We start from the raw sequence: 25,007 nt of genomic DNA, 5'->3' as shown, positions 1-25,007 counted from the left end.
TTCCAGGAAATCATATGCCTTTAGAATTTTGTGTAGTGAGTGAGTGTTGTAGAAGACCAAAAAAAAAAACATTTTAATTGAGCTTAAATTAGGTTGGTTTTGTGAACTTAATGAAACTACTATAATTTACAGTACTTGAGTCACTGTCTTCATCCTGATTTGAAGCTGATATCTACACCATACTCCATAATGCTTGCTAAGTCTGAGTGTGTTCTACAAAGGCGTGGATCAGAGGTGCTAGAACATGCCCATGTGATGAATGCCCTCAGTTGAAATAAATGGAAGACATTTGCTAGTGGTGGTATTTTGCAGGTAGCATTACAGAGGTGGATGGCTGGATATATTTGGGCATATAACATCTTTGTATTGTTCATGCTTTAGAAGGTTGAAGAATAAAGTGATGGATGAATACTCACTGCCTGTGCCTACAGGAAAGCAACCGTCTGCACTTTCTTATTTTAATGAGGGCAACCATATCAGGGTCCATAGATTTGATGTTAAAAATTTGAGCACGAAATAGGAGGGAGCTCACTAGTATTTGACTGGATTTATTGTGCTGGCAAGTAGTAGGAAGTGGCGAGATACAGTCAAGTTAAAACAGCTTTTGTCTGGTTTGCTCCGTAAAATGAGCAAGATTTTCCTATGCAAATTTTTTTTTTTTTTTTGAGATTGATTAGCACTCTTCTGAGTATAATGCAGTGCCCCTACTTCCAGGTAACTTGTTACCAAAGAAATTTGGTACTATTTTAATAGATATCAATTTTTTGAATCTGTATGTGAATATTAAAGCTATAGAAACCAATAGCAGGATATCTGAATGCCTGTATGCTTCTGTCCTGAACAGCATTAGGACTTGCTTGCTTTGTTTTATGTATCTCATTATTGCATATGCTACATATCTTTAATAAAGATCATTTTCAAACAAATTTACTTATGACTTGAAGATAGGTGAGCTGGTGAGAGATTTTTTTTCTTGGTTTTGAGTGCTGAGTTTGGGAGTGTGCTTCTGACCAGAGTTGTGAATGCTGCATTTATAATGATGTATATCAATTTACAGAAATAGATGAAAGCGAAGGCAAGATGTTAATCTTGTTCTTGTTACAGTAACATAGAAGGAGCTGAGTCAGTGGAGTTCATGGAGAACACTGAGCCCTGATTCAGGTTAAATTTGTGTACTTTGGTACCTGTGTTAAATGTGGCTCTAATGAGATTCAGACTACTTGCCTTTGTCATCTGAAGGAAATAATCTGCTAGAACAAATTTGATAAGTGAAGAACGAAACCTCCCTTTCTTAGTTGTGACAATCTGCAAAATCCTTTCTGTTGGTTCTTGAGTGAAATCCGTTTGCAGAGGCAAGCGTGGAAAGGGTCTTTTTGTTTCTAATGAAATTTGCCAGAGGGATCAGATGGGGAGGATTTTGGGCAGGGTGAGGAGAGGAAGGTTTGCGTGATTTCAGATTGCTCATGTTTCTGCCTCCGTAAGGTCTGGGGGATGGATCCAGGGATGCAGCATGTGGCAGCGCTCCTCCCGAGTGGGGCAATGGCTCAGCCCTGCACAAAGCTGATGATGTAATGTGTGCTGTGGAGCCATGCTGTCACCCGCTTGCGTGCCGCTCAAGCTGTGCTGCACTGTTTCCCTACCACCCAGCCTGAGCATCGCTCCGTTTTGCCTCAGCAGAGCAATCACTCGTTTGCTTTCCTTGTCTTCCATTGTCTTAAACCTGGATTTTTCATGAACGCAGCCTGTGGGTTAACAATATGCATGCACCTCCTCAGAGTAATTCAAGCTATAATTTCTAATGGAATCCTTGAGCAAATGAGATGGGTATTGGACATCTCTTTTGGCATTTCACACTCATCTTGCTTTCCCTTTTAAAAGCAGGGAGGGAAGGAGATAGGTTGCTGTTAGCAACCACTCACATATTAGAAATGAAATACCCAAGCTTTAATTCCCTGTGGACTCCTGATCAGTATTCCTTTTTCTTTTTTTTTTTTTTTCAATTGGTTCATTCTAGCCATAGCATATGTTAATCAGTGTTTGAAATAAAATTGGCTAGGTAAGAAGATAAAAAGAGAACAGGGAGAAGCTCGGATATAAAACTTTGTCTCCCTCTAAATGTTTCTAACAGTCACACATCTGAAGCTAAGGGCAGTGTAAAACAAGCTCTTTTGATTCTTTTCTCTGTTGTTTGAATCCATATGCACTTGACTGTTTTTACAATGTAAGGTGAAGGAAAGTGTCTTCCCCTTCTTCCTCACGTTCACCTATTGTATGTGCACTGTAACGTAGCAGAGAAGCTCGGATTCGTCCTACATTTCCTGTGTCTTGGTGCTCTTGGAGTTCAACCTCCTTACAGCTGCAAACTAATAAAACGGGACTTTGAAGGAATGAGCACTGTTCACAAATCCAGTTATTTGACATGCATCTTGTTGCAAACTGCTAGTTCTGCCACAGAAGGAATATAAAATGTCATGGAAAAAAAAAGGAAAAGGGGGAGGGAAGGAGTGTTCAACAAAAACTGGATGTTTAAGTATTAATGTCTCCAAGTATAAATGTAACCTAGTTTAATTTTTGCATGTGAACCTCCTAAGGTGACAAAAGTGTTGAGAAAATTTGTCCGTATTTGGAAAAAAAAGGTGGACACAAGGAAAAAGAAGACAGTAAATGCCTAATTTTGGGGACTATGAACAATAGTAAGCCCGAAACCAATGCTTTGTGCTGTAAAAAGGAATTTCTTTTGAAGAATATGCAATCTGGTTTTGGTATATTTGATTGATTTCGGGACTGATGGAAATAGTTCTTCCCATTGTTGCTCAGGATAAAACGATGCAGGCCGATTTTCAATCTGTTTTAACTTGCTTATTTTTACTTCTCTTGCTGCAGTCTTCATCAGTTTCAGTGTAGAAAGAGATTTCTCCAGATGGTGGTTTGGAACAAGAGCCAAAGGACATGATCTAAAATGTTATGTTCCAGCTGTTGCTGCGCAGAATTTAGAAGCTACTGCCTTTCACTTGATCTGTGTTTTTTTGAACAGAAAAATAAGTAAAAATGCTTATAGACTTGTTGCTAAAACATTTGTATGTTAAACCAATTATTTATAGGAGGCTGGGTACCCTTCTGATAGCCCTGACAGTGTAGGCCCATTCAGCCATGAGTGTCTGTAGCAAACATCAATAGGGAAAGTATCTGAATGCAGTGAAAGCAGTGTGCTGCTGCTGTATTTGAACACCACTACAAGGTTTGCCACCTCAGCAGGGCAGTGAATTGGAGTATTGCGTACTTGGGGATGGATGAGCAGTTGCTACCAAAACAAATTGACTTGCAACAACATTGGTAGGACAGCAGGGACAGATTGAACATCCCAAATGGATAGATAAATTTAAGAGCACAGTTCTCCTCACTTCAGCGAAGGGAAACTGGTCAGATTTTGATCATCTTAAGTTTCAGTTGAAAAATGGATGTTTGTTCTTTGGCTTGTACATTTCATAGGATCAAAGGGGAATTCTGTTTGGGAAGGTCTTCGCTACGAAATATAGATAACTCTAAGGTTCCTGTTACTTGATTAAAATGAGACTGCAGATTTTTAACAGTGATTTAGGATTTGGAGATTTTCTCAACTTATGTTCTTAAGGCAGCTCTTCAACAAGTTTTGCAGTACAAACCTGAGGTAGCTTGTTTCCCAAAGTGAGGGATAGATGAGTATGTAAGCTTTCACGAAAAGGATGGTCACTCCACTGGGGTATTTGATCTTGCTTGAGTATTTGCTGACAACTACACTAGTAGCCTTTTCTTGTCCCTCATCTCTTTGTATGTCATTGTGCTCCCCCCCATAACATACAGACAGGAGAGGTGCGTTCTGGTGTCAGGATATACCACAGAGCTGTTAAAAATAAGTAAGAGAGAACATCTTGCACTTGGCACAAATGCCAAAACAAAAAAAAAATGCAGGCAGCTTAAAGAGCTAGTAACCTTCTAATGAATCTCATTTTTTTACGGCAAGTGAATTTCTCAGCTGTACACTTCTGTGAGGCCCTGGTTGCCATGTGGTAGCACTGCATACCAGCTCGGTACTGATGTGGTGCAATTGCCCGCAGCATGTATGAAGAGTACATAGAGTGCAAAACAAAATGGGAAGTGGGGGGGTCGTTCTGTGAGCTGTTGTGATTAAAGTGAGGGGTTTAAGGTGTAATGTTTTCCGATTTTGAGCCTGGCCAGAGCTGAAGGGCGTCAGAAGTGTATTCATGTCGTAGTCCTGATACTGCTTTAAATTCAGGACTGGGTTCTTAACATTGAATTAATAGCTGTTAGCTACAACAAATACTTTGCTTAAGATCATGACTGTGGCTCCTGGAAAACACTGAAATCGTGCCCCTCTGGTTATATGCCTCTAAGCTTGTGTCTTTGTTGGAATCACTTGGAGGTTTTAGAATCTGGACCAAGAAAAAGTGAATGCATAAATGATGAATGCCAAGGTTGCTAATGTTGCCCAGTGGATCTGTATGTCAGTTAAGAAAAATCTGCTGATAGTTTCTTATTTGCTCCTAAAAAGAAAGATATATGGTCTTAAAGATGCCATAAGAGGCATACCTAAAATTTAGTGTTCCTGAGATAAATTGCCATTATACCATTTGAAACTGGTCATCTGCACACTCATGAAGCTTCAGAGAAGAAATAAAATTGCAGTCCTTGCCATAATTTTCCTGAATTCTCTTGCTTTGTTGCAATGTGGAAGATGGTGTGAGATTGCCGAGCAGCACTGAATATAGGCAATGTCTATAATGGGAAGCGATAACAGTGCAGTTGGTGAATTGACAGCTCTGATTGCTCTATGAATCTTTTACTTGCATACAAAACTATTAAGCCTACCATAAAATTGAGATTGCCACTTAAAATACTTGAGTTAAAATCAAGAAAAGCTATCAGTAATCCCATACATTCACTAACTTTAGTTAGCTTTTGCTTCCTTTTGCCAGCTTTTTGGGCTGTATTCTCAATTAGTACTGTTTTGTGGTTTTTTGTGTTTTTTTGTTTGTTTGTTTGTTTTAATTTTTTGATTTATGAAACTTCAGTTTTCTTACTCTGCCTTTACCTCAGTAGTTTGATTTAATTTGTAAACCCAAGAACTTCTGGAGTTCAGCAATCATTTCTTGTAAATCTGATTGAAGGAAAGAGTAAAATGGTTCTACTCACTTAATCTGTCCTCGTTTCTGTGTAACTTCAGAGTAAGGATGTAAAAGGCTTTACAGTGGCTGCTTGTGAATCTCCTCCTATCGTGCTTAAAATTATTTTTCATAGAGTAATAGCATATTTAGAAGTTTGCCCACGGTCCTATTTGAAAAACTCTCCATGGCAAAATGGGAGAATAGGAACCTGCTCTATGTTCTCTTTCTGGACGCTGGGAGGTGGTGTATAAATTAAATTGCAGCTGAGTTTTGTCATACACAGTTGTTGACTGATAAGAAAGTTGAATAAACCGATGGATTTCCAGGATTTAAAGTCAATGTCATCATGTTATGATATGGGGGGGGAAAAAGGCAAATAATGAAACCTTTATCAGTGTAATAATGCACAAATTTTATTGTACGTGAGCTTCTTTACTCCTTTTTTTTTCTTTTTTCCTTTTTGCTTAATTAACTAGGAAGCAGTTTCTCTTGAAATGCAGCTAGGAGGATGGCTTTGCTATTAAAGGGAGGAATAGTTCAGATTTCAGTCGTGTAGTTGGTATCATTCGTGCTGTGAAACAGAAGAAGTGCCAAAGACTGTAATATCTTGGATTCTTTTTGCTTAAATGCTGACTAGCTAAAGTTTTGGGGCTGTCTGTTCCAAGGGGAAGCTACATCCACACAAAGGGACTGGTGGATGCAAGGAGTTATGCAGAGCAGTTTACAGTTCCTGCTGCCTTACCTAGATGCAGAAAAGTGCTGCTTGGCTAGGAAATGGTCTCATCCCCACCTGTGGAAGTTGTTTTAGCTCTTGTCTTCTACCAAATAGTTCTTTCTACTTAGGACTAACCTAAATCAGTCTGATTATTACCCAGCTCCCTTATTACCTGAACTGTGACTTTAATGTAGCAGTCCTGAGTGTGGCTATCGCAATTTCTATGTGGCTTTTTCCCCCTTCCTGTAGAACGTAGCATAGGGTGTGAATTTGAGCAGAAGCTTATCAGAGCAGGTCCTTTGAAATGAAGAGAGTACTCTGTTGGAAAATAACTCACTGAAAGAGGTTTCTCCAGTTTGGGATGGGGTATCTGTCAAAGAACAGGTAGGGGTTAGAAGGATGGTGCTAGAGGAAGCAGCCTGGCAGACAAGGCACTTGCTTGCTGTCAGTGACATGACACAGGGGTCATTCTTCTGAAGTCCAAAGAGAACCTGAAGCATTGATGTGCTCTGGTTGAGTCTGGCTCTTTTTGTTTGCAGCTGTGGAAAGGTCTTGTTGCCAGGTGAAAAGCAGTTATGCTCTTAAAGGTGCAAGTTTTCAGGATGAGAGCATTCCTTTTTTTTTGCGGGTGTTCTAACTTTGTGTTAGAAGTTTAAAGTCAGTTATGTGTGACAGCAATAGATAAGTACTTCATCAACCTCCTAGCAAAGAGATGCTAATCTTAGCCTCAATTTCAGAGTCCTTTTACTGTCTTAATTTCTGTTTAGTAGTCAGTGTTTGTTGCTTATAAATGAACAACGCATATCACTGAAAATACTTTCAAAGTAACAGAGTTCTATGTTCCTGATGTAGCAGTGCATCTTTGGGGAAGCCATTTCTAATGTTCTGTATCACAGTTGTGTAATCGAGTTATTAACTTAAAAGATATGTTTAAGGCAATTTTGTCAGCCGCACAGAATGAGCAGACTAGTTATTGATCATTGCAGTGCAAAATGATTAACAAAGTTACCTTGTTTCCTGTGCTTGAAGGATGCCTCAGCCCTGGACTAATTTCATTTGCCTTGGATGCATGGACTACCATACAGGGTACCAAGTTTCTGTTCCTGCTGTAAAGTTGACTTGTTTACCATATTTCAGTGTCCATGGGAAGTTTCAGCAAGTTGGATAGCCAGGGGAGCACTAGAAGTAAAGGAATGCTCTGATTTCCAGGCAAAAGGAGGCCCCTTATACTGGGTTACTCTTGTCCTCCAGGGCAAATGGACATGCAGCTCTGCAGCCAGGTCTTCATGCTGGGATGTGACAAACACTTGCAGCCCAACTGAGAGGGGGCTCTCCTGGCAGTTTGGATAAAGGGCCTCGGAAACCACCTAGGGGCAATACCTGTACCCAGGAATGCTTCTTTTCATGGGTCTTTTAACCTGGATAACTTAATACATTGCAGCAAAATGTTAGTTTTGTACAGCATGAGAAAAAGGGTTAATACAGACAATGTAATTTTTAAATTTGACTGGCTGATGGTGTCTTCTGGCTCTGAAGGTGTGGGGGCAAAGAGGAGGTGGTGTGTTTGTGGGAAAGACTTCTTTGTTTTGCAGTGCAGGTATCTGTATGAAAAATTTAGGTAGCTTTCTTTGTTTCTTTCTTGTTTGCATGTTTTAAAGATCTTTAGTCATGTGACAGAACATTTCAGTAGCTACTCTGTAATAACAGACTGCTAGTAGAAGGCTGTATATAACTCGGGGGATTGTGTAATCCTGAAAGCTTCATGGGGCAGGGGGAAGCCCTCTTAAATTGAAATGGACTACTTAGGTGTTACTTAACCTACTGAAGTTGAATATTAATTAGCATAAGGTGATGTTCTTTCCTCTTGACTGGTAGTTAGGGAAAAGTGTCTGTGATGTATGAGGCAATAGAAGGGCATATACTACCTATTAACAATGTGAAACTGTAAAATTAGTATTCCTTTAATAGGTCTTGAAAATACCAAGGGTGGTTTTCCTGGTTAAGACTGAAATTGTCTTTAAAAGATACTAGTGTAGGATTTATTATTAACCCCCACATTTTTCAAATAAAAAGGCTTTATTAGGTGACGTGGATAGTGAAAGGAGCAGCACAAATACGTGCCATACATGCACACGCATCTCTTTGAAAAGAGAAGCGTGTGCCGTAGGAATGAAAGCCCACTTGAAGTCCGTGCTAGCCAAGTGCAGGCTTGGGTTGTGATCCTCCACTGAGCCCACCCCGCCGGGAGCGGGTCTGCCACCGGCACCTCTGCTGGCTCCGTTGCTGCCGGCGAGATGGGTGCCGGGCTGGGGCACTGCCGCAGCACCGCGGCGCAGGAGCTGCAGCCGGCCGGCCGGGAAAGGATGACATCACCCTCAGGAACATGTGATGCAGCCGGCTGGCGCGGAGGCTGGGAGCTGTGTAGGGAGAGATTGGTGCAGATATTTATGGCATTTCATTTGAGTGCGGCAAATGCCTTTTAATTTTCTTTCTTTTTTTTTTTTTTTTAATGAAATCCTCATAGTAGCAAATGTTCCGTGGTGAAAAGGCTTTAAAAAGGGAGGGGAGGACCCACCCCAAGCCCTTAAAACCTGCTTTATTGCTGCTTTTTGTGTTATTATTGCTCTGTTGGAGCTCTGTTTCTTGCTGTATTCACCCTCTCTGCTCCCCAGCATTCTTTCATCAGTTGTAATCCCCGCAGTCTTTTCAGTTATGCTTTAACACTGCAGAACTGGAATGAAAATTGACTGTTTAGAGCAACAGGAATATGGTAATCTGAGGCAGACAGCCTGAAGGATATGCAGATCCAGAACACGAGCCAAGCCCTAACGTATTTGCTAGGGTGTTTACCTTGAGCAGCCCCTTAATAGTCAAAGAAATGTTAGCTAAAAGCTTCTTGCTTTTTATATGCCACAGGCAAAGTAAAATGTGCCGCTACTGTGCATCATCTGAGGTGAAGTAGTTTAAAGGCTTAGAAATCTGAGCAAGCAAGTTGTGGTAACCCCAGTGTCTTGGGTAATTTTGTGCTAAAATAGACAGCAAAGAACAGCACTAGTTTCTGCATGCTCTTTAGGTGAGGAGAAAGTGTTTTCTACCTCTAAATTTACTGTAAAGAAAAGGAGTTGCCATGGTTGATATGAAAGCTAAGCATGCTAAATTGGTATTAAGCTTAGGGTGGCTCAAAGCATGTTAAAAAAAGTTTAACTCTGGAAATGTGCCTATATGTGCCTAAATGTGCAGAGAACTAAAGTCCAAGTATTTCAAGATGGAAAAAGGTATTTGTTATCTTCTGAGATGAGTTCTTTAAGTCCAGGGTTTTTGTTGAAGTCTTATTTTAAGCTTTAGCCTGTACTAAATGAAAACCTAGTAGGAACAAAACTGTAGGCAGTTTAAGTAAAAGGTTGGTAACTCATAGCCAGTACTCCAAAGGAAGGAATAATACAAGGCATTCCTTTGAGCTATCTTAGATTCCTGCCTAAGAAATACCTATGTGCCTCCACAGTTTGGTCAGTCTGGAGTTGCTGTGTAATTGCAAAATGCTGTCTATTGTGTAGAAATGCTTCATGCAGCATGCTTACCCAAGGAACCAGTTTTCCTGGTCAACCCTTCTGAGAACAGGCATCTAATTTTGCGTTTGGTTTGGCTTTATGGTATTCATGGAAAAGCAGGAAATTGATCAGTGGCTGGAAGATGATTTTCATATTTGAAAAATCATGACAATCAGGTGAAGTTCCTAATGACTGGAAAAAGAGAAATATAACCCCTATTTTCAAAAAGGGTAAAATGGATGACCCAGGGACTTACAGACCAGTCAGTCTCACCTCTATGCCTGGCAAAATCTTGGAGCAGATTCTCCTGGAAGGCATGCTAAGGCACATGAAAATCAACAAGGTGCTTGGTGACAGCCAGCATGGCTTCACTAAGGGGAAATCCTGCCTGACCAATTTGCTAGCCTTCTGTGATGGGGCTACAGAACTGATGGACAGAGGTAGAGCAGTTGATGTCATCTACCTGGACTTGTGCAAAGCGTTCAGCACTGTCCTACATGGCATCCTTGTCTCTAAGTTGGAGAGACATCAATTTGATGGATGAACCACTCAGTGGATAAAGAACTGGCTGGATGGCCGCACACAGAGTTGTTGTCAATGGCTCAATGTCCGGCTGGAGACCAGTAACGAGTGGTGTCCCTCAGGGTTTGGTGTTGGGACCGGTCTTGTTCAACATCTTTGTCGCTGACATGGACAGTGGGATTGAGCGCGCCCTCAGCAAGTTTGCCGATGACACCAAGCTGTGTGGTTGGGTCGATACGCTAGAGGGAAGGAATGCCATCCAGAGGGACCTTGACACACTTGTGAGGTGGGCTGATGCCAACCTTATGAAGTTTAACTATGACAAGTGCAAGGTCCTACACCTGGGTTGGAGCAATCCCAGGCACAGCTACAGGTTGGGCAGAGAAGAGATTCAGAGCAGCCCTGCGGAGAAGGACTTGGAGGTGTTGGTTGATGAGAAAATAAACATGAGCTGGCTTCAGTGTGCACTTGCATCCCAGAAAGCCAACCGTATCCTGGGCTGCATCAAAAGGAGCATGACCAGCAGGTCGAAGGAGGTGATTCTGCCCCTCTACTCTGCTCTCGTGAGACCTCACTGGGAGTATTGTGTGCAGTTCTGGTGTCCTCAACATAAAAAGAACATGGAACTGTTGGAACAAGTCCAGAGGAGGGCCACGAGGATGATCAGGGGACTGGAGCACCTCCCGTATGAAGACAGGGTGAGAAGGTTGGGGTTGTTCAGCCTGGAGAAGAGAAGGCTGTGTGGAGATCTCATAGCAGCCTTCCAGTATCTAAAGGGGAGCTATAGGGAAGCTGGGGATGGACTCTTCATTATGGACTGTAGTGATAGGACAAGGGGTAACTGGTTAAAACTTAAACAGGGAAAATGTAGATTGGATATAAGGAGGAAATCCTTTCCGGTTAGGGTGGTGAGGCCCTGGAATGGGTTGCCCAGGGAGGCTGTGAATGCTCCATCCCTGGCATTGTTCAAGGCCAGGTTGGACGAGGCCTTGGGTGATATGGTTTAGTGTGAGGTGTCCCTGCCCATGGCAGGGGGTTTGGAACTAGATGATCTTAAGGTCCTTTCCAACCCTAACTATTCTATGGTTGTATGATTTGTTGATTTGTTTTTTTTTTTGCTATCTGTGTGTGCTGAGACAATGTCCTGGGCAAACACTTCAGTTACAGTGAACCGGAGGCACCTATTGCTGACAGATACTTGTCTAAGTGCATTTTTAAAAAATCCCTAGCCATGGATAATCCGTAATCTTCCACAGGCAATCCTGTGTGCTGCTTCACAGTTTTCTCCTTTGCAAAACTTCTACTACCTAAAGTAAACCTCTCACTATAATTCTAACCAGCTTCCTTTTGCCACCACTAGACTTTGTGTTTTGAGAGCTTCTAGACTAAACAGTGTCGTTTGGTTTAGTCCTTCCTCATAGCTCATGACATGTAAACACCTGGCCGTCTTTGTCTCTTGAGTACTCTGTTTTAGGTGTCTTGGGTCTGTTTTGAAGGGTAGTGCCCATAACTAGGTATTATAGTGGCACAGAAGTCTCAGTATTGCTGGCTGGAATAGAAAACCTGTGATATAAGTTAAATATATTAATCTTGCTTATATTACTTGATGACACCTTGAGGTTTTAGCTGTGAAGTGCACAGCTCTTTTCTTCAAGCTCAGAGCCCGAGACAAAAGGGTGTGAAACATTTGGGTATTTTTGAGGAGGAAGAGAAATGGTGACCTCCCTGCTGGGCATCAGTGGCAGCTTCTGCTGCCGTCTTTAGAGGCACAGAGGAGGAACAATGTATTTTAGATGAGACTGCCACTTACACACAAGAGCTTGGTCTTGCAAGATTTCCCTGAAACTATAAATACTTAAGAGGCTTATTCTACCTTCTAAATAGCTCACTGTTGCTTTTAAGGAGCACAGTGACTGTTTTGTAGCAAGCTATTTGGGCTGTCTTACTTAACAGCCCTTCTGGGCTTCAACAGTGATAGAGAAGTGAGCACTTCCCTCTTACCGCAAAAGAAGTACTGTGCTCAGAAATGAGATTTAAAAAGAAACCCCACATGAATTCAGAAAGAGTGGGAAGGACCATAGAATTAGTTGAAGTGTGGGTACATAACCACCCAATTTTTGCAGTATGAACAAGATGGGCCCCAAAGGGACTAATTTTATATTGTACAGGTTAATATGGAATGTAAGGAATATAAAATGCACCCTAAGTCTTACTTATTAAGGAAGGCAGAAGTTTAGAATCTGGCCACAGAAATGTAATGGAAGTAGGGAGGAGGGGCAAGCTGGTGGTGTGCTGCTTTGCAAGACTGACTGTAATCACTCACCTTGGGGACCCTTTCAAACTCCATGAGTATCTAGAGTTAGCATGACAAAATGTGCTCTCTGTTACAAAATGCTGCTCTGGTCAGGCAGCAGAAAAGACACAGTTGAGAGCCTTATCTCCCAGTTCTGCTTATAAAAGTGATGTGAGGAAAGTTGCATGTAAATATTGTTGGGGATTTTTTGTAGGTGTTTCTGTGCAGTGTTTTTTTGGGAGGCCTGGAAATTTTAGCGGGTTTTGGTTGTGTCTTGTTTTGCTGGGTTTTGGGTTGGAGTTTTTTGACTGGTAATTGTTCTAAAGGTACCTGCTGTTACTAGCTTGATACTGCTTGTCTCTGCTGGAATATAAAGTAAAAGTGGAATTAAAAGCAACAGAACGCAACTGTTAGTTTTTATTTACTGATTGAAAAGGCTAATTCCAGTATTCTGTTTTTTTACTAAGGTTTTCTAACAGACCATGTAATTTGTCTTAGCTAGTCAAAGCAATGACTTGTTCATTAATATATTTTAAAAGCTTAGTTTACTTTTTTCAACCTTTTATCATAACATTACCTTGATTCCTGTAATCATAACACTCAGATTATATTCCAAAGGTAAATATTTTACAATACATTCATTAAATGTAGAAGCTGGCCTTGTCTGAATTTCTGACTAATTATCTTGTCTTTTCCTTTTTTCAGGGTTTCGCAAAAATGATGAAATGAAGGCTATGGAAGTATTGCCAATTCTAAAGGAAAAAGTTGCATACCTTTCAGGTACTGTTATTTTCTTGTGTTGTGAAATGCATGTCCGTTGCTAGTCGCATGTAAAATGGTATTTTAAGTACTTTTATATATCATTACAAATGTCATGGATGGCTAGGGTAGCACCTATTCCATTTGGCTATCCCAAACATAACATGAGCATTGTGAAAAGACGTGTAATAAAGAAGATAAGTATCTTGTTGAATGTGGAACATACTGCTTCTTGTTGTCCTGGTCATGTCCTGTCCTCCCTGCATATCCAACAACATTATTTAGAACAATGTAGAACAATCTGCCATATCGTAGTCGTATTCCTTCTCTTATTTCTGCTTACAGGCTTTGTTACTGGCCTATCTGAAACACTGGAGAAATATCTCTGTCACGGAAGTCAAATTTCATTGCATATCTTCTAAACATATTTACTATCTTCATGGTGAATTGAGTTACCATCTAGTTTTAGCTATCTCCAGCATATACCTTAAAGTGGGTTGCTTAACGAGGAATAGCAGAGGATTTAAAAATAAGGTTTAGATGAATGAATATAGCAACATATTCTTGCTGAGTTACTTGCTAAGTAACGTAACTTGATGGAATGATGGCTTGAGGTGCTTATTCTTGTGAACTGCATTTTTTGTGACTTTCTGAAGTAAGTACTTCCAAATATATTGGGATTAAACACAATTCTCTTTGCCATATTATTAGTGTCAGATAATTTAGAGGACAGGCTCATACTTGAAAGGGCTTTTTTATTAAATAATTTGTCAAGAACTCCAAAACTAAAGCTCTTATCTGTAAATATCAAAACAAACAAAATGATCCCTGAAATTCCACTCCTTAGAGATTCGCTGTGCATAGATGCTTATGCTTGCAAGTACAGTGTGTGGTTCACAGTACTTCATCCTGTCCACTCTGCTGAGTCAAGCAGAGGTGAAAAGGAAAAAAAGATTTTTTTTTTTTTTTAAAGGTCCTGACAACTGTAATGAGTGATATAACAGACTGTCCAGAGCAAATTTCCCTGGTAGTATAGGAACTTATGAATTGTAGTGCTGATGAAGGTTTGCCTTCATATAACCATGAAGTATGAATAGAATCTTGGGTGCAATTTTTTTTATTAAGCGTTTTTTATTTTATTAAGTTAAAACTGGAGTCTGTTGAAGTACAGATACTCTGACATCTCTACACATACTTATATGAGGAGAGCATTTTCTTGCAAGCTGCAATTATCTTGGTTTCATATGAGGAAACACATCTTGAAAAGTTGTCCTGCTTTTCAAACATCCCGCTGTTTAGCTTTACTGAAGCCCTTTGAAACTAGGTAGAAAGGCAGTTGCTGAAAAAGCTGCACTACTTGTCCTGTTGGATTTTGGTACTGTTTGGAGACCATTGACAAGACTGGTGTTAGTGATGTGCACTAGACAGAAGTGATTCATGTTGGATGACTCATGTGAGTTGATCAGCTGTGCATATGACACATCTTGGCATAAATAGAGTATCTCAGTATTCTGGGGGGGGGCGGGGGGTGTTACAGAAAAAGAAAGAAGTAAAACTGGAAGTCTTACTAATGGCAGTAGTAGCTTCATATGTTTTTGTTAAACCAGGACAAATAGGGGATTGTGTTGGATAAAGTATCGTGAGACAAAATTCCCACCTGATGCCTCATACGTTGTTGCTTTTATGTATGTTTGTGTATGACAAAGGAGTATCAGGAACAAAGGAAATGAGTTATTTATTGAAAAAGACTTAAAAAAGCTTTCAGCATAGCTGATTAAAAAAAACCGCAACAGGTCTTAGGGACTTATTTACTCAATATTTACAATTTTGGTGTCTGATTTAACACTGGATAGTGAAATTCTTTTCACCAAAAATGAAGGCTGTGTTGATTTCTTCATTACTCATCTAGACCTGCCCTGAAATTTGTGCAACAGACTTTGTCTCCAGTGTACAGAAATTTCAGTATATAATTTATCAGAAATTTAAGCACCGTACTTTAGGAATTGGTTTTGTCTGTGGTGCATGTGGAACTGGGAACCAGCTGAAGTGGCATCCAAAATGACATAAAGAATATGGGTTTCTTTCCTGTGCCATGTTTGGAAATCGCATGATACAGGAGTTTCTGTTAGGAAAAGGCCTGGAGACTGATCTGAGTTGACCGCATGTAACAAGGCATTTTTTTGAAATGGTTAGTGTTGTAGACAATTCAGATCATGCTTTTCCCTGCTACTGCTAGCTCCTGCTTTTTAAGGAAGAATTTCCACCCTGAGCTATCAAGCACTTTTTCCTGGGGGGGTTGGAAGCAGTAGCATTTACCAGTCAAAATGTAAATTTTTAAGATCTGTAGCTGATGACCTGAAGCGCGCTGAGGACAGTGTAAAGGGCTGCAGCAGACTTCCAGCTAAGCTTGGTAGCTTTGGAGCCCATTGATCATTCTGGAGCTGAGCAGAGGCCCGGGCTGTTGGAATCTCAGTGCTGGCTCTTGTGGCTTCTGTCTTCTTTTTATCCTGTCACTTGCTACGTATAAATTATCAAAGCTCTCTGCTTGGCAACTGGGACAGGATGGTCAAGATCAGACTTGCCTCTCTCCATTTAGAATGGGACAACTCAGTTGTTTTTATTCTCATGTTCCTCTTAAGAGGGTTATGAAAAATGACCCTCTTAAGAATATTAATAAGAATATTAATTTCCTTTTAAGTTTAGGTGTCTGGCATTTCAGCTTGATAGAAATGCTTTTGCCTCTTCTGAGTTTAATTTGGTGCCTCACGGGCAATGTGTCCAGTGTAGAAAAATCCCTGGATACCTTGACAGCTTGGCTTGGTGTCTCAACCAAGCACACACAGAGACTGTGCTGGGGAGGATAGTGATGAATTTTTGAGTGCCTGGTTTCGTTAATTTGCTTTTGGCCTTCCTTTCCAAAGGTTTTTGGTTTGCTTTTGCGTTTGTTTGGGGGGGGGTGGGGGGGTGGGTGGTGTTTGTTTGTTTTTGGTTTTCTTATACTTTGTTTAGTAACACTGATTTGCAATGATAAATCATTCAGGACAGATGATACTGTTTTTCTGAGTTTCCATGGAACAGGAGAAAACAGTTACACATCTGTGGTTGAGAAACATATATGGGAAATTTAGCTTGTAAGAATGTGTGAGTATTATAATACAGGTGTTGATAAAGATAGCCTACGACTTGACTTCAGCATTTAGTGATAGTAACATTTTGTGGTCACTAGAAGGTATTGGATATAAAATAGCATTTTACTGTTCAGCTACACCAAGTTAAACAGTAGTGCAGTTGAAGGGTTCTGTGCAGTTTAATGAATGAGGCAAATACATATGAGTGGAACTGCTCAAAGCCAGGTTTTCTGCTTTACATATTAAGTGGATTCAGAATTCCCTGCATTGGTAACAAAATTAAAAACTATAACTGACAATTCAGAATCTGCACAAACCAAAAACAGTATAAAAATTAGAAATTAAATGCTCAAATAGTATCCATTTACTCATCTAGTATACCATTTGGTGTGAAATACTATATGCCTGAACTCTGTGCTAGTAATGAAGTTAATCATAGAATCATTTAGGTTGGAAAAGACTTTTGTCTTCTTAGAGATCTTTTTAAAAGATCATCAAGTCCAGTTGTTAAGCCAGCATTGTCATGTCCCTAAGCACCATGACTACACAACTTCTAAACACCTCCAGGGATGGGGACTCTACTACTTCCCTGGGCAGCCTGTTCCAATGCTTGACAATCCTTTTTGGTGAAGAAGCTTTTCCTTATGAGAAAAAATTTCCTTATCAACTGGCTGGTGACAGCTGGCTCAGCCAGGTATTGATCACATGGCGCTTCCTGCTTCTTTCCTCATTATTCCCTGTAACTGGGAGGATAGAAGAGAACAATGCTTGTGCTCCTTTAGCCACTCATCCCAAGGCCCTGAAGTCTGTCTTGATTGCCCTCAGACTTCATGTTACAACTTTGTTGCTGCCTAACTGGAAGATCAATAATGGGTAATAATCTGAGGGCTGTACCAGAGTAGGAAGCTTTCTCCTCACATCTTTAACCTGAGCCCCAGGGAGAGGCAGCACACTTCCCTAGGAAGTGAGTCTGGTCTGCAGAGGGGGCTTTCTGTTCCCTTCAGGAGGGAGTCTTCTGTGACCATGACCTGTGTTTTTTTACTTTATGGTCCTCATTACTGTTCAGTTCTACTTGCAAAGGCACACACCTGTCATGCAAGAGCCACCTGGGCAGGTGGGGCAGTCAGAGAGGAGATGCCCCTTCTGCTCTGGGCAGGAACTTGTCACCATCATCCCCCATCCCTTCAGTCAAGCAGAGAAAGGATGGGGAATCCTCCATATTGTGCGTCCTGTCTGCCTGTGGGGCCTGCCCCAGGATGGTAGGGTGCCATTCCAGTAGTCTCTCTTGGGCTCCCTGATGCTCCTTGGCCTTCTCCCCTTCTCCTGGAGCTCTGTCACAAAGCAGAGAAGCTCCTCTACCTAGGCGCGTGTCCCAGAGTTGTGCTCCCTGTTGCTGTACTGGCATCAGAGCAGGGTACAGCCTGTAGCTGGACGCCCGGGTGGGAGCTCTGTCTGGGCTGCTGCATTAGTTGTGGTGGGTGCTGAGTATCCTCTAAATACTTGCCTACAAAGTAATGTAACTTTGAATTTAAATTTAATTTGTACAGTTGCTGATTCAAAAGTTAAATGTATAACAAAGCACCATTGCTGGAGATGTCATGCTGCCAGTCAAACTTGAATGTGACTGTAATATATAAGTGTAGTGCTATGCTATTCTTTGTTTAGATTTTTATTTGACAGGTACTTCCTCATTGTCAGAATTGTGACAATATTATGCTGGTTGATACTCCCAAAATTCAATTTTAAGATGGTCTCTTAAGTGACAGTACTGGTATTTAACTTGATATCACTTCTTTAAGTGAATACTTATAATGATACAGTGTAGGACTAAGGTTTTCCAAAAGCATTCCAAAGATTAGATTAGCAAACAAGAATGGTGTTATGCTGTGGGGTCTTTTAACGTGTTCAATTTTTCAGGTGGCAGAGATAAGCGTGGAGGTCCCATTCTAACCTTTCCAGCTCGTAGTAACCATGATAGAATACGGCAAGAAGACCTTAGAAGACTAATTTCATACCTAGCATGTATTCCTAGGTAAGTGATGGTCTGATAAGCTCTGAAGATGTAAATAAAATAAATGGATTATGTTGCAGTACATTCATGATCTAGAAGACTAAATCTGTTCAGTCTTCTGTACTGAAGACCGCGCATACAACTCAAAGGCTTTCAGTACATCAATATTTAGAAACACGCTGGTGATCATTTACAGTATGTCTTGTATGGGGTGAGGTCAGCACAAGATTCCCAACTTGTTTTGTATTAGGTAAGTTACAGTGTCCTGGTGCAGCACAAAAATAATCAGAAGAGATATGTGTAAAGTTGCTTGTACAAGTTTCTGATAAACCTGTGGAGAGATCACTGAAAATACTGGTATCATTGCATTATCAACAATTTAAGCTATGAATTACAATGTGCTATTTAAATAAATCAGCAAAATAAGTCAAGTCCAGTGCTAGAGAGTGTGTATATATACACTCCCATATAAAGTTATATATATATTTTTTAAACAAGTTATGTATTTATATATATATGTAAAAAAGGTTGTTCTTAGACAACATCCCTGAATGCAGTATCTTCTGTGTTTCTGTGATGTGTTAATTTATAGGCAGTCTCCTTTGCACCTGATGTAATCAGAGGTCAGTTTCAGATTGACAAAAGTGTTTTCATTAAAGTAACTCCTTGTTGATGGTGTGTATAGCCATAAGAGCAATTGTTGGTAATTATATTATTCTAGACTTTATTTCACTTTGATGTGTAGGCGTCTTTAGTACTTAGGCTTGAGACTTTTATTTCTAAAGCAATTTGACTTCACATTTGAATGTTTGAGATGTAAATAACAAATATGCCCAAGAAAGTTTTCAAGAGATAATCTGGCAAAGTAGAGTGGTCCTTTGGCAAAAAGATGTATGTTAGTTTAGCATCAATAGATTTAAAATGGAAAGAAAGTTAGTGCAGGCTTTATATCTCTGCTAGCATGGCAAAGCTTTTGAATAAAGGGAGCTTTATTAAAAGCAAGCCTTATTTTCATACAGGTCATATTTTAGGGACTGATCATGCACATCTTGCTAAATAAGAAGGCCCAACTGGTACAAATAGCCCCAAACATTTAGTCTGTTAATTATTTTGATCAATAGCTATTGCAGTGCTGTTACTCTACATGGCTGAAGATTCACAGGTATTGAGTTGTTTGGCAAGAGATCTGAACACTTAAGGTGATTTCAGTCTCACAATTTTACTAATTTAACAATTTATCTGGTTTAAAAATATTGGTAAACTTAAGTCACCAATGTTGAGTGGACCAGGTATTAATGTAGTTCAGGTTTACCTAACAGGTGACCTCGGCTGACTGAAGCCTCCTGGAACTTTTTTTGTGATCCTTGGCCAAAAGGGATTCATCTTTTGTCAGATGATGGAGCCACATGATGGGAGGACACATCTACACTGTACCACATAATGAGGGGCCAGTCCACTTTCTGTATCCCAGTAGGTGTATGTATCATGTGAACTAGTGGCAAGCACTCCTCATTCAATGCTCAGTTTGCACGGTCAGATAGGGGTGGGCTGAGCAGCACTCATGTAATAGCATGCAGCCTTCAGTAATGGGTGTATCTTTAAAACGGTAGTTGTTTTTGTCCTTTAATCTTGTGAGGCTGTAAGAAAACATTTTCACCATGTTGAGCAAATCTTATGTTGTAGTCTAAATGTATTCCAAGCTAGTCAGCTGCCATTTCTGGCATTCCTGTGGCAGGTGGGACAGCCAACATTTATCTTGATAAACTCCTTTTTTTTCTTTTTTTTTTCTTTTTTTTAGAATGGTGGTAGTTTTTTGTTGTTGTTTTGGAGTTTTCTGTTTGTTTAGTGTTTTCTAGGGTTTTTTTCAGTTGTTTTTTTTTTTTTAGCTTGAAAAGAAATCCTCTTCTAAATAATCTGTATTATCGCTTCTTTTGGAAGCTTTTCTGCTTTCCTGTGTCACTCATAACTCATGTTTCTCTATAGTGTGGCCAATGAGATTGTGTAAAGTATGGCAGTGAAGCCTCCTCCATCTTGGACACTCTGAAAACCTCACCATGTGGACTCCACAATTGCATTTATATTAGTCACATTCCTGAAAATGACTCATGCACTCAAACAATGGACATTCAGGCCCTTTTGATAGTCCATTGGCTATGATGCATTGGTTTTGAATTACTTTCCTTTCCATCTTAAGAAAATCACGTAGCAAATTCCACTGAAACAGAACAAAAATTTCTGGTGTTGGTGGTGATTGCCACTTTTGATCAGCAGCAAGCACTAGGTGTACTAAAGGTATTGATGAAAAGAAATTAAATCTGCCATTCCCCAAAAGTTGCCAGAGAATTTGGGTATAAGGTCTGTTGACTTTTGGACAGCAAAATTGAGCGCGAATTTGCAGTAACAGATTGATGCGGTTTTCTTCACAGCCATAAAATACTTTCTTATCCGTTAACCTTCCACAAATTAATCCAGTTACAGAAGGAATTGTCAGTAATGTTTTTTTCCCCTCCACAGACTCTTTAACTCTCAGATAGTAATGGACTATATTGGAGACAGTTTAAAAAAGTTGCATAAGTGGTAGGTAAGAACAGTATGCCATCTTCTGTCTTTTAGAGGATCCCCCTCAGTCATTAAAAGCGTGAATATTGGTCATCAGTAAAATGAGTGTATTCTGAAGAGTCAGTTGTAAATGAATTATATGTTGCTGCTTCAGTAAATTGTGTTTAATGTGTAAGGTGAAGGAGAAACAAGACTGGAAGATGAATCATTGTTAATATAAACAATTAAAATGAAAAAGGAGACAAAGATTATCAAATCAGTAACAGGTGTGAAGCTATCACCCACAGGGAATTTGGCAGGGGGATGAGAGAAGCTTCCTGATAGGTACCTGAGATCTGTTGTACATCTCAGCTAGTCAGCTGTGAGACCCTAGGGTGTAGCTGAGAAGACCACGTTTATTAGGCAGTGTGGTGCAGTCAAGTGCTGTGTTTGAAGTTGTAACACTTGGTTGATAACCTTTTCTTCTTTCTTCTGCAGCGAGGAAGTATGTAAACGAGGATTCACCGTCATTGTAGATATGCGCGGGTCAAAATGGGACTCCATAAAGCCTCTGCTGAAGATTTTACAGGAATCCTTTCCGTGTTGTATTCATGTTGCACTGATAATCAAGCCAGACAATTTCTGGCAGAAACAGAGGACTAACTTTGGCAGCTCTAAGTTTGAGTTTGAGGTAATTTCCCCTATGGTATACAAAATTACATTTATTTCATGGTTTTATGTTTGCTCACTACCAATCAGCACCTTGAAAACTCTCAGCTAAATTATGTTCTAGGTGAGAGGAGGGGTACATAGGCCAGTGATGCTAGAGGGAATGTGATTTTTCTTCATGTAATTAGGCTGGGTAGTTGTGCATGTTGTCATTTATATTCCTTTTCTGAGTGTGAGAAAGATGGAATAAGAGTTTTATCCCTAATGGTAAAAAGTTAGGTTTCATGTTTGTTGTCTTGGTCTGCACTATGGTAATCATAACAGCATCCAGAGGAAAGCAGCCAACTGAACCTTGCTGTTATCCTCCTGCTGTTTTACAATACATAAGTCAAAACTTAATAAAAACAGAAGTCAAAAGAGTGATTGCTGTTTTCTCCTTAAATGTAGTGATGTAAGAAAGAAAGAAAATATTTCTCTCATTTGTGGAAATGCCTGCAAGACATGAGGCTGGTCAGAATTAATACTTCAGAAGTCTATGAGAAGTTATCGTGTGAACCTCAGGAGCAAAATTATCAGCTCTTGAAAAGAGTAAAACAGAAACTTGAAATAAAGTTTGATATTAATTTCAGTAACAGCATATTTTTCAGACATTCATTTTTATCTTTTAGACAAATATGGTATCTCTGGAAGGCCTTACCAAAGTAGTTGATCCTTCTCAGCTAACCCCAGAATTCGATGGCTGTTTGGAGTACAACCATGAGGAGTGGATTGAAATCAGAGTTGCCTTTGAGGACTATATTAGCAATGCAACCCATATGCTGTCCAGACTGGAGGAACTACAAGATATACTGTCAAAAAAGGAAATGCCTCAGGACCTGGAAGGTGCTCGCAATATGATAGAGGAGCATTCACAGTTAAAAAAGAAAGTCATTAAGGCGCCTATTGAGGACCTTGATGTGGAAGGACAAAAGCTGCTCCAGCGGATACAGAGCAGTGATAGCTTTCCCAAAAAGAACTCTGGGTCAGGGAATGCAGACTTACAGAACCTTTTACCCAAAGTATCCACTATGCTGGACAGGCTGCACTCAACACGGCAGCATCTGCATCAGATGTGGCATGTGCGGAAATTGAAATTGGACCAATGTTTTCAGCTCAGGCTGTTTGAGCAGGATGCTGAAAAGGTAAGTAGTTTGGGGGAGGGGAGTATAAATGGACACTGCTTGGTGGACTTGAAAGAACTACCAAGGATAACTGCAAATAGTAATTTTTATCTATAATCACTAACCTTTTAAATGAGAAATAAAGGATTTCTTGACTGAGAAGTGACTGTTAGTCTTCTGGAGCAAAGGGGATGAGGTAGTAATTCTAAGCTGTAAAGAACACCATTCTCGCCAATTTTAAGTGGTAGTGACTCTAGAAGCTTTTTCTTTGGTAAGACTTTGTTACAGACAGGTACTTCTGCATGCATCCAGTGTAGATGAATGCTGTATGCTTTATAAATATAGATGACTAAAGATAACATTGGTTGCCTTTTGAGTGATCCTTGAGATCTGAGTGACAGGGAGTTGTGACAAAGTCTGAAGAGGCTGACATAGGAAACTGCTTCATTGATGAAGGATTTAAAGTCCCAGGCTAAAAACTGATGGATCTCTTTTGACAGTGCATATGTCATTAACAGGGGATTGAGTGATCTCAGAATGTTTTGGGCTAACCTGTCCCTTCACATGAGAAAGTCCTTGACTGTCATGGAATTTGAAGAGGAAATGCGTAAGGCTTCCTCACTTATAGATGAGCTCAAATAAGATCTGTTTTCATCTAGAAAGTATTTACAATCACATTATTAACTTGTTACCATGGAACAGATAGCTTTAGGGAAGGGTGGGGAGATTTTCTCTGGAATAAGAAGTAGCTGGACTATGCAGTGAAGTGATAAGTATGGTCTTTGCCATATTTCTCTGTGCTTTGTGTAAGAATGCCTGAACTGTATGAGACCAAAGGTCTGTGTTAAACCAGTATCCTGCTCTCCAGCAGTGCTCATAAGCAGAGGCATGGGGAAGAGTAAAAGCAGAGCACACGTATATCATACTGCTTTATCTTTCTTCTTCCTGTCTTTTCATCCCTGGTCTTTCCCTTACCCTTACCATTTCTGCTCAGGGATTTTCTTTACAATACTGTCAATGTTTTCTGCTGTGTTTAAAAAAAAAAAATAATTTTTTAAAGTAAGTGTTTACTGAAGGGGTATAGCTGAAAATAGTAGGGGTGTGTAAAGCGTTGAAAAAAATCTGCTCAAGTGAATTTAGAGTTAGAAATAGTTTAGAAAATGACAAGATGTTGCTCTTTCAGGCCCAAAATGCTTTTTAGCAACCTTCCATCCACTTATTTACAGTATTCTTTATTGCAGCATGAACAAAAAATATTTTGATGGTGCTTACATTGTATCGAAAGCTGTGTTCTTCCATTTACTCACCTAAAAGTTGTCTATGTAGCTTAGACTGACTTGGGGGGGGGGGAGAAGTTATTGGGTTGGGAGAAATAAACATGGTCATTTTGGAGGACTTTCACAACTCTTTGCCCAAAAAAATTTGAGATGGTTCATGGAATCAAATAGGTTGGAAAAGACCATTACCCCAGGACTGGCGAGACCACCACTAAACCATATCACTGAGGGCTCTCATAGTTCAGGAGAGAGGCAAAAAAAGGGGCAAGATGGAAGGGAATCTGATTGGAATTGTCATGTAAGTAACAGAAGGCAGTAAAATCAGGCTACCTAGAGAAATGCGGTCATGAGTAGGACCAGTTATCTGGCTTGAATAATGTTTTAACACATCTTCACTGCAGTCTAGATAAGAAATTGATAATTTTAGGAGTATGTGATCAGTTGTCCTGAGATATTAAAACTTTTATTTGGTTTACAGTCCTTACCATATTGTGTTCTACTTGTAATTTGATCTGTCGTACCTGGGTGGAATAATGGATTCAATAATACTGCTCTGTTAGCCAGCGTACTTTAAAAAAAATCTTTACATGAGTACTTACTGCTTACTGCTACCATTTTTTTCCTAAACAATCTTTCTCAGATTATCCAGAGAGTAGGAAGGTCTTTGGAACTGAAATACAGAAAGATTTCAAGACCATTGTGGAGGCTGTGGGGAGGTTGTGTTAAACGTAGACTTTTTCTGTGTCGCTGGGTCTTCGAAAACTTTATCTTCCAGTGCCACTGTTAACATACTTGTGTACCTCTCTTGATTGTCATTGTCAGATAAGGTCTTTCCTAAAGTTTGCTCGAATATTAAGTTACTTTTTACTTAATCTCAAATCTATCTGGAAGAAGGTAATGTGTAACTCTGTGCTCAAGTATAGTTTTTGAAATTTGTTCAGCAATAGAAAAGCTGTTATCAAATCTGCTGTAAAGTTATGAACTAAAAATATGAAACTTGCTGCTGAAATACTTGATCAGCAAGAATGAATTTATATTTAATTTCCATGATTTGCCATTTCCATTGTAAATAACTAAGCTGCTGACATCAAGAAATGCTGACACTAGAGAACATATAAGCTTGGTAACTCAGGGCTGTGCTCCAAGCCTGTTTGTTTACTATGACTTCTTTGTAGTAATGAAGTTTATGCCTTTATGATTATGAATTTAGTGTAGCTTGTTGAGA

General features: G+C 39.9%; 1 protein-coding gene across 3 annotated transcripts in view; it reads left to right on the top strand.

Annotated features, from left to right (window-relative positions):
* The window catches only part of TRIO (trio Rho guanine nucleotide exchange factor), a 237,234-nt gene that overhangs the window by 58,294 nt on the left and 153,933 nt on the right, over positions 1-25,007 (top strand). For all 3 annotated transcript variants that reach the window (XM_057428883.1, XM_057428884.1, XM_057428885.1), the window contains exons 2-5: positions 12,946-13,020; positions 18,045-18,159; positions 21,175-21,367; positions 22,014-22,526. In XM_057428883.1, coding sequence (XP_057284866.1) covers positions 12,946-13,020; positions 18,045-18,159; positions 21,175-21,367; positions 22,014-22,526 — 896 coding nt within the window. The remainder of the gene's footprint in view (positions 1-12,945; positions 13,021-18,044; positions 18,160-21,174; positions 21,368-22,013; positions 22,527-25,007) is intronic.

The sequence above is a fragment of the Pezoporus wallicus genome, unplaced genomic scaffold (genome assembly GCF_028554395.1).
Source record: "Pezoporus wallicus isolate ANWC-B61680 ecotype Strahan unplaced genomic scaffold, APGP_CSIRO_Pwel_v1 contig_6658, whole genome shotgun sequence".
Classification (NCBI taxonomy): Eukaryota; Metazoa; Chordata; class Aves; order Psittaciformes; family Psittacidae; genus Pezoporus; species Pezoporus wallicus.
Note: the sequence above shows the minus strand (reverse complement) of the source record. Positions and strands in the feature narration are given on the sequence as shown.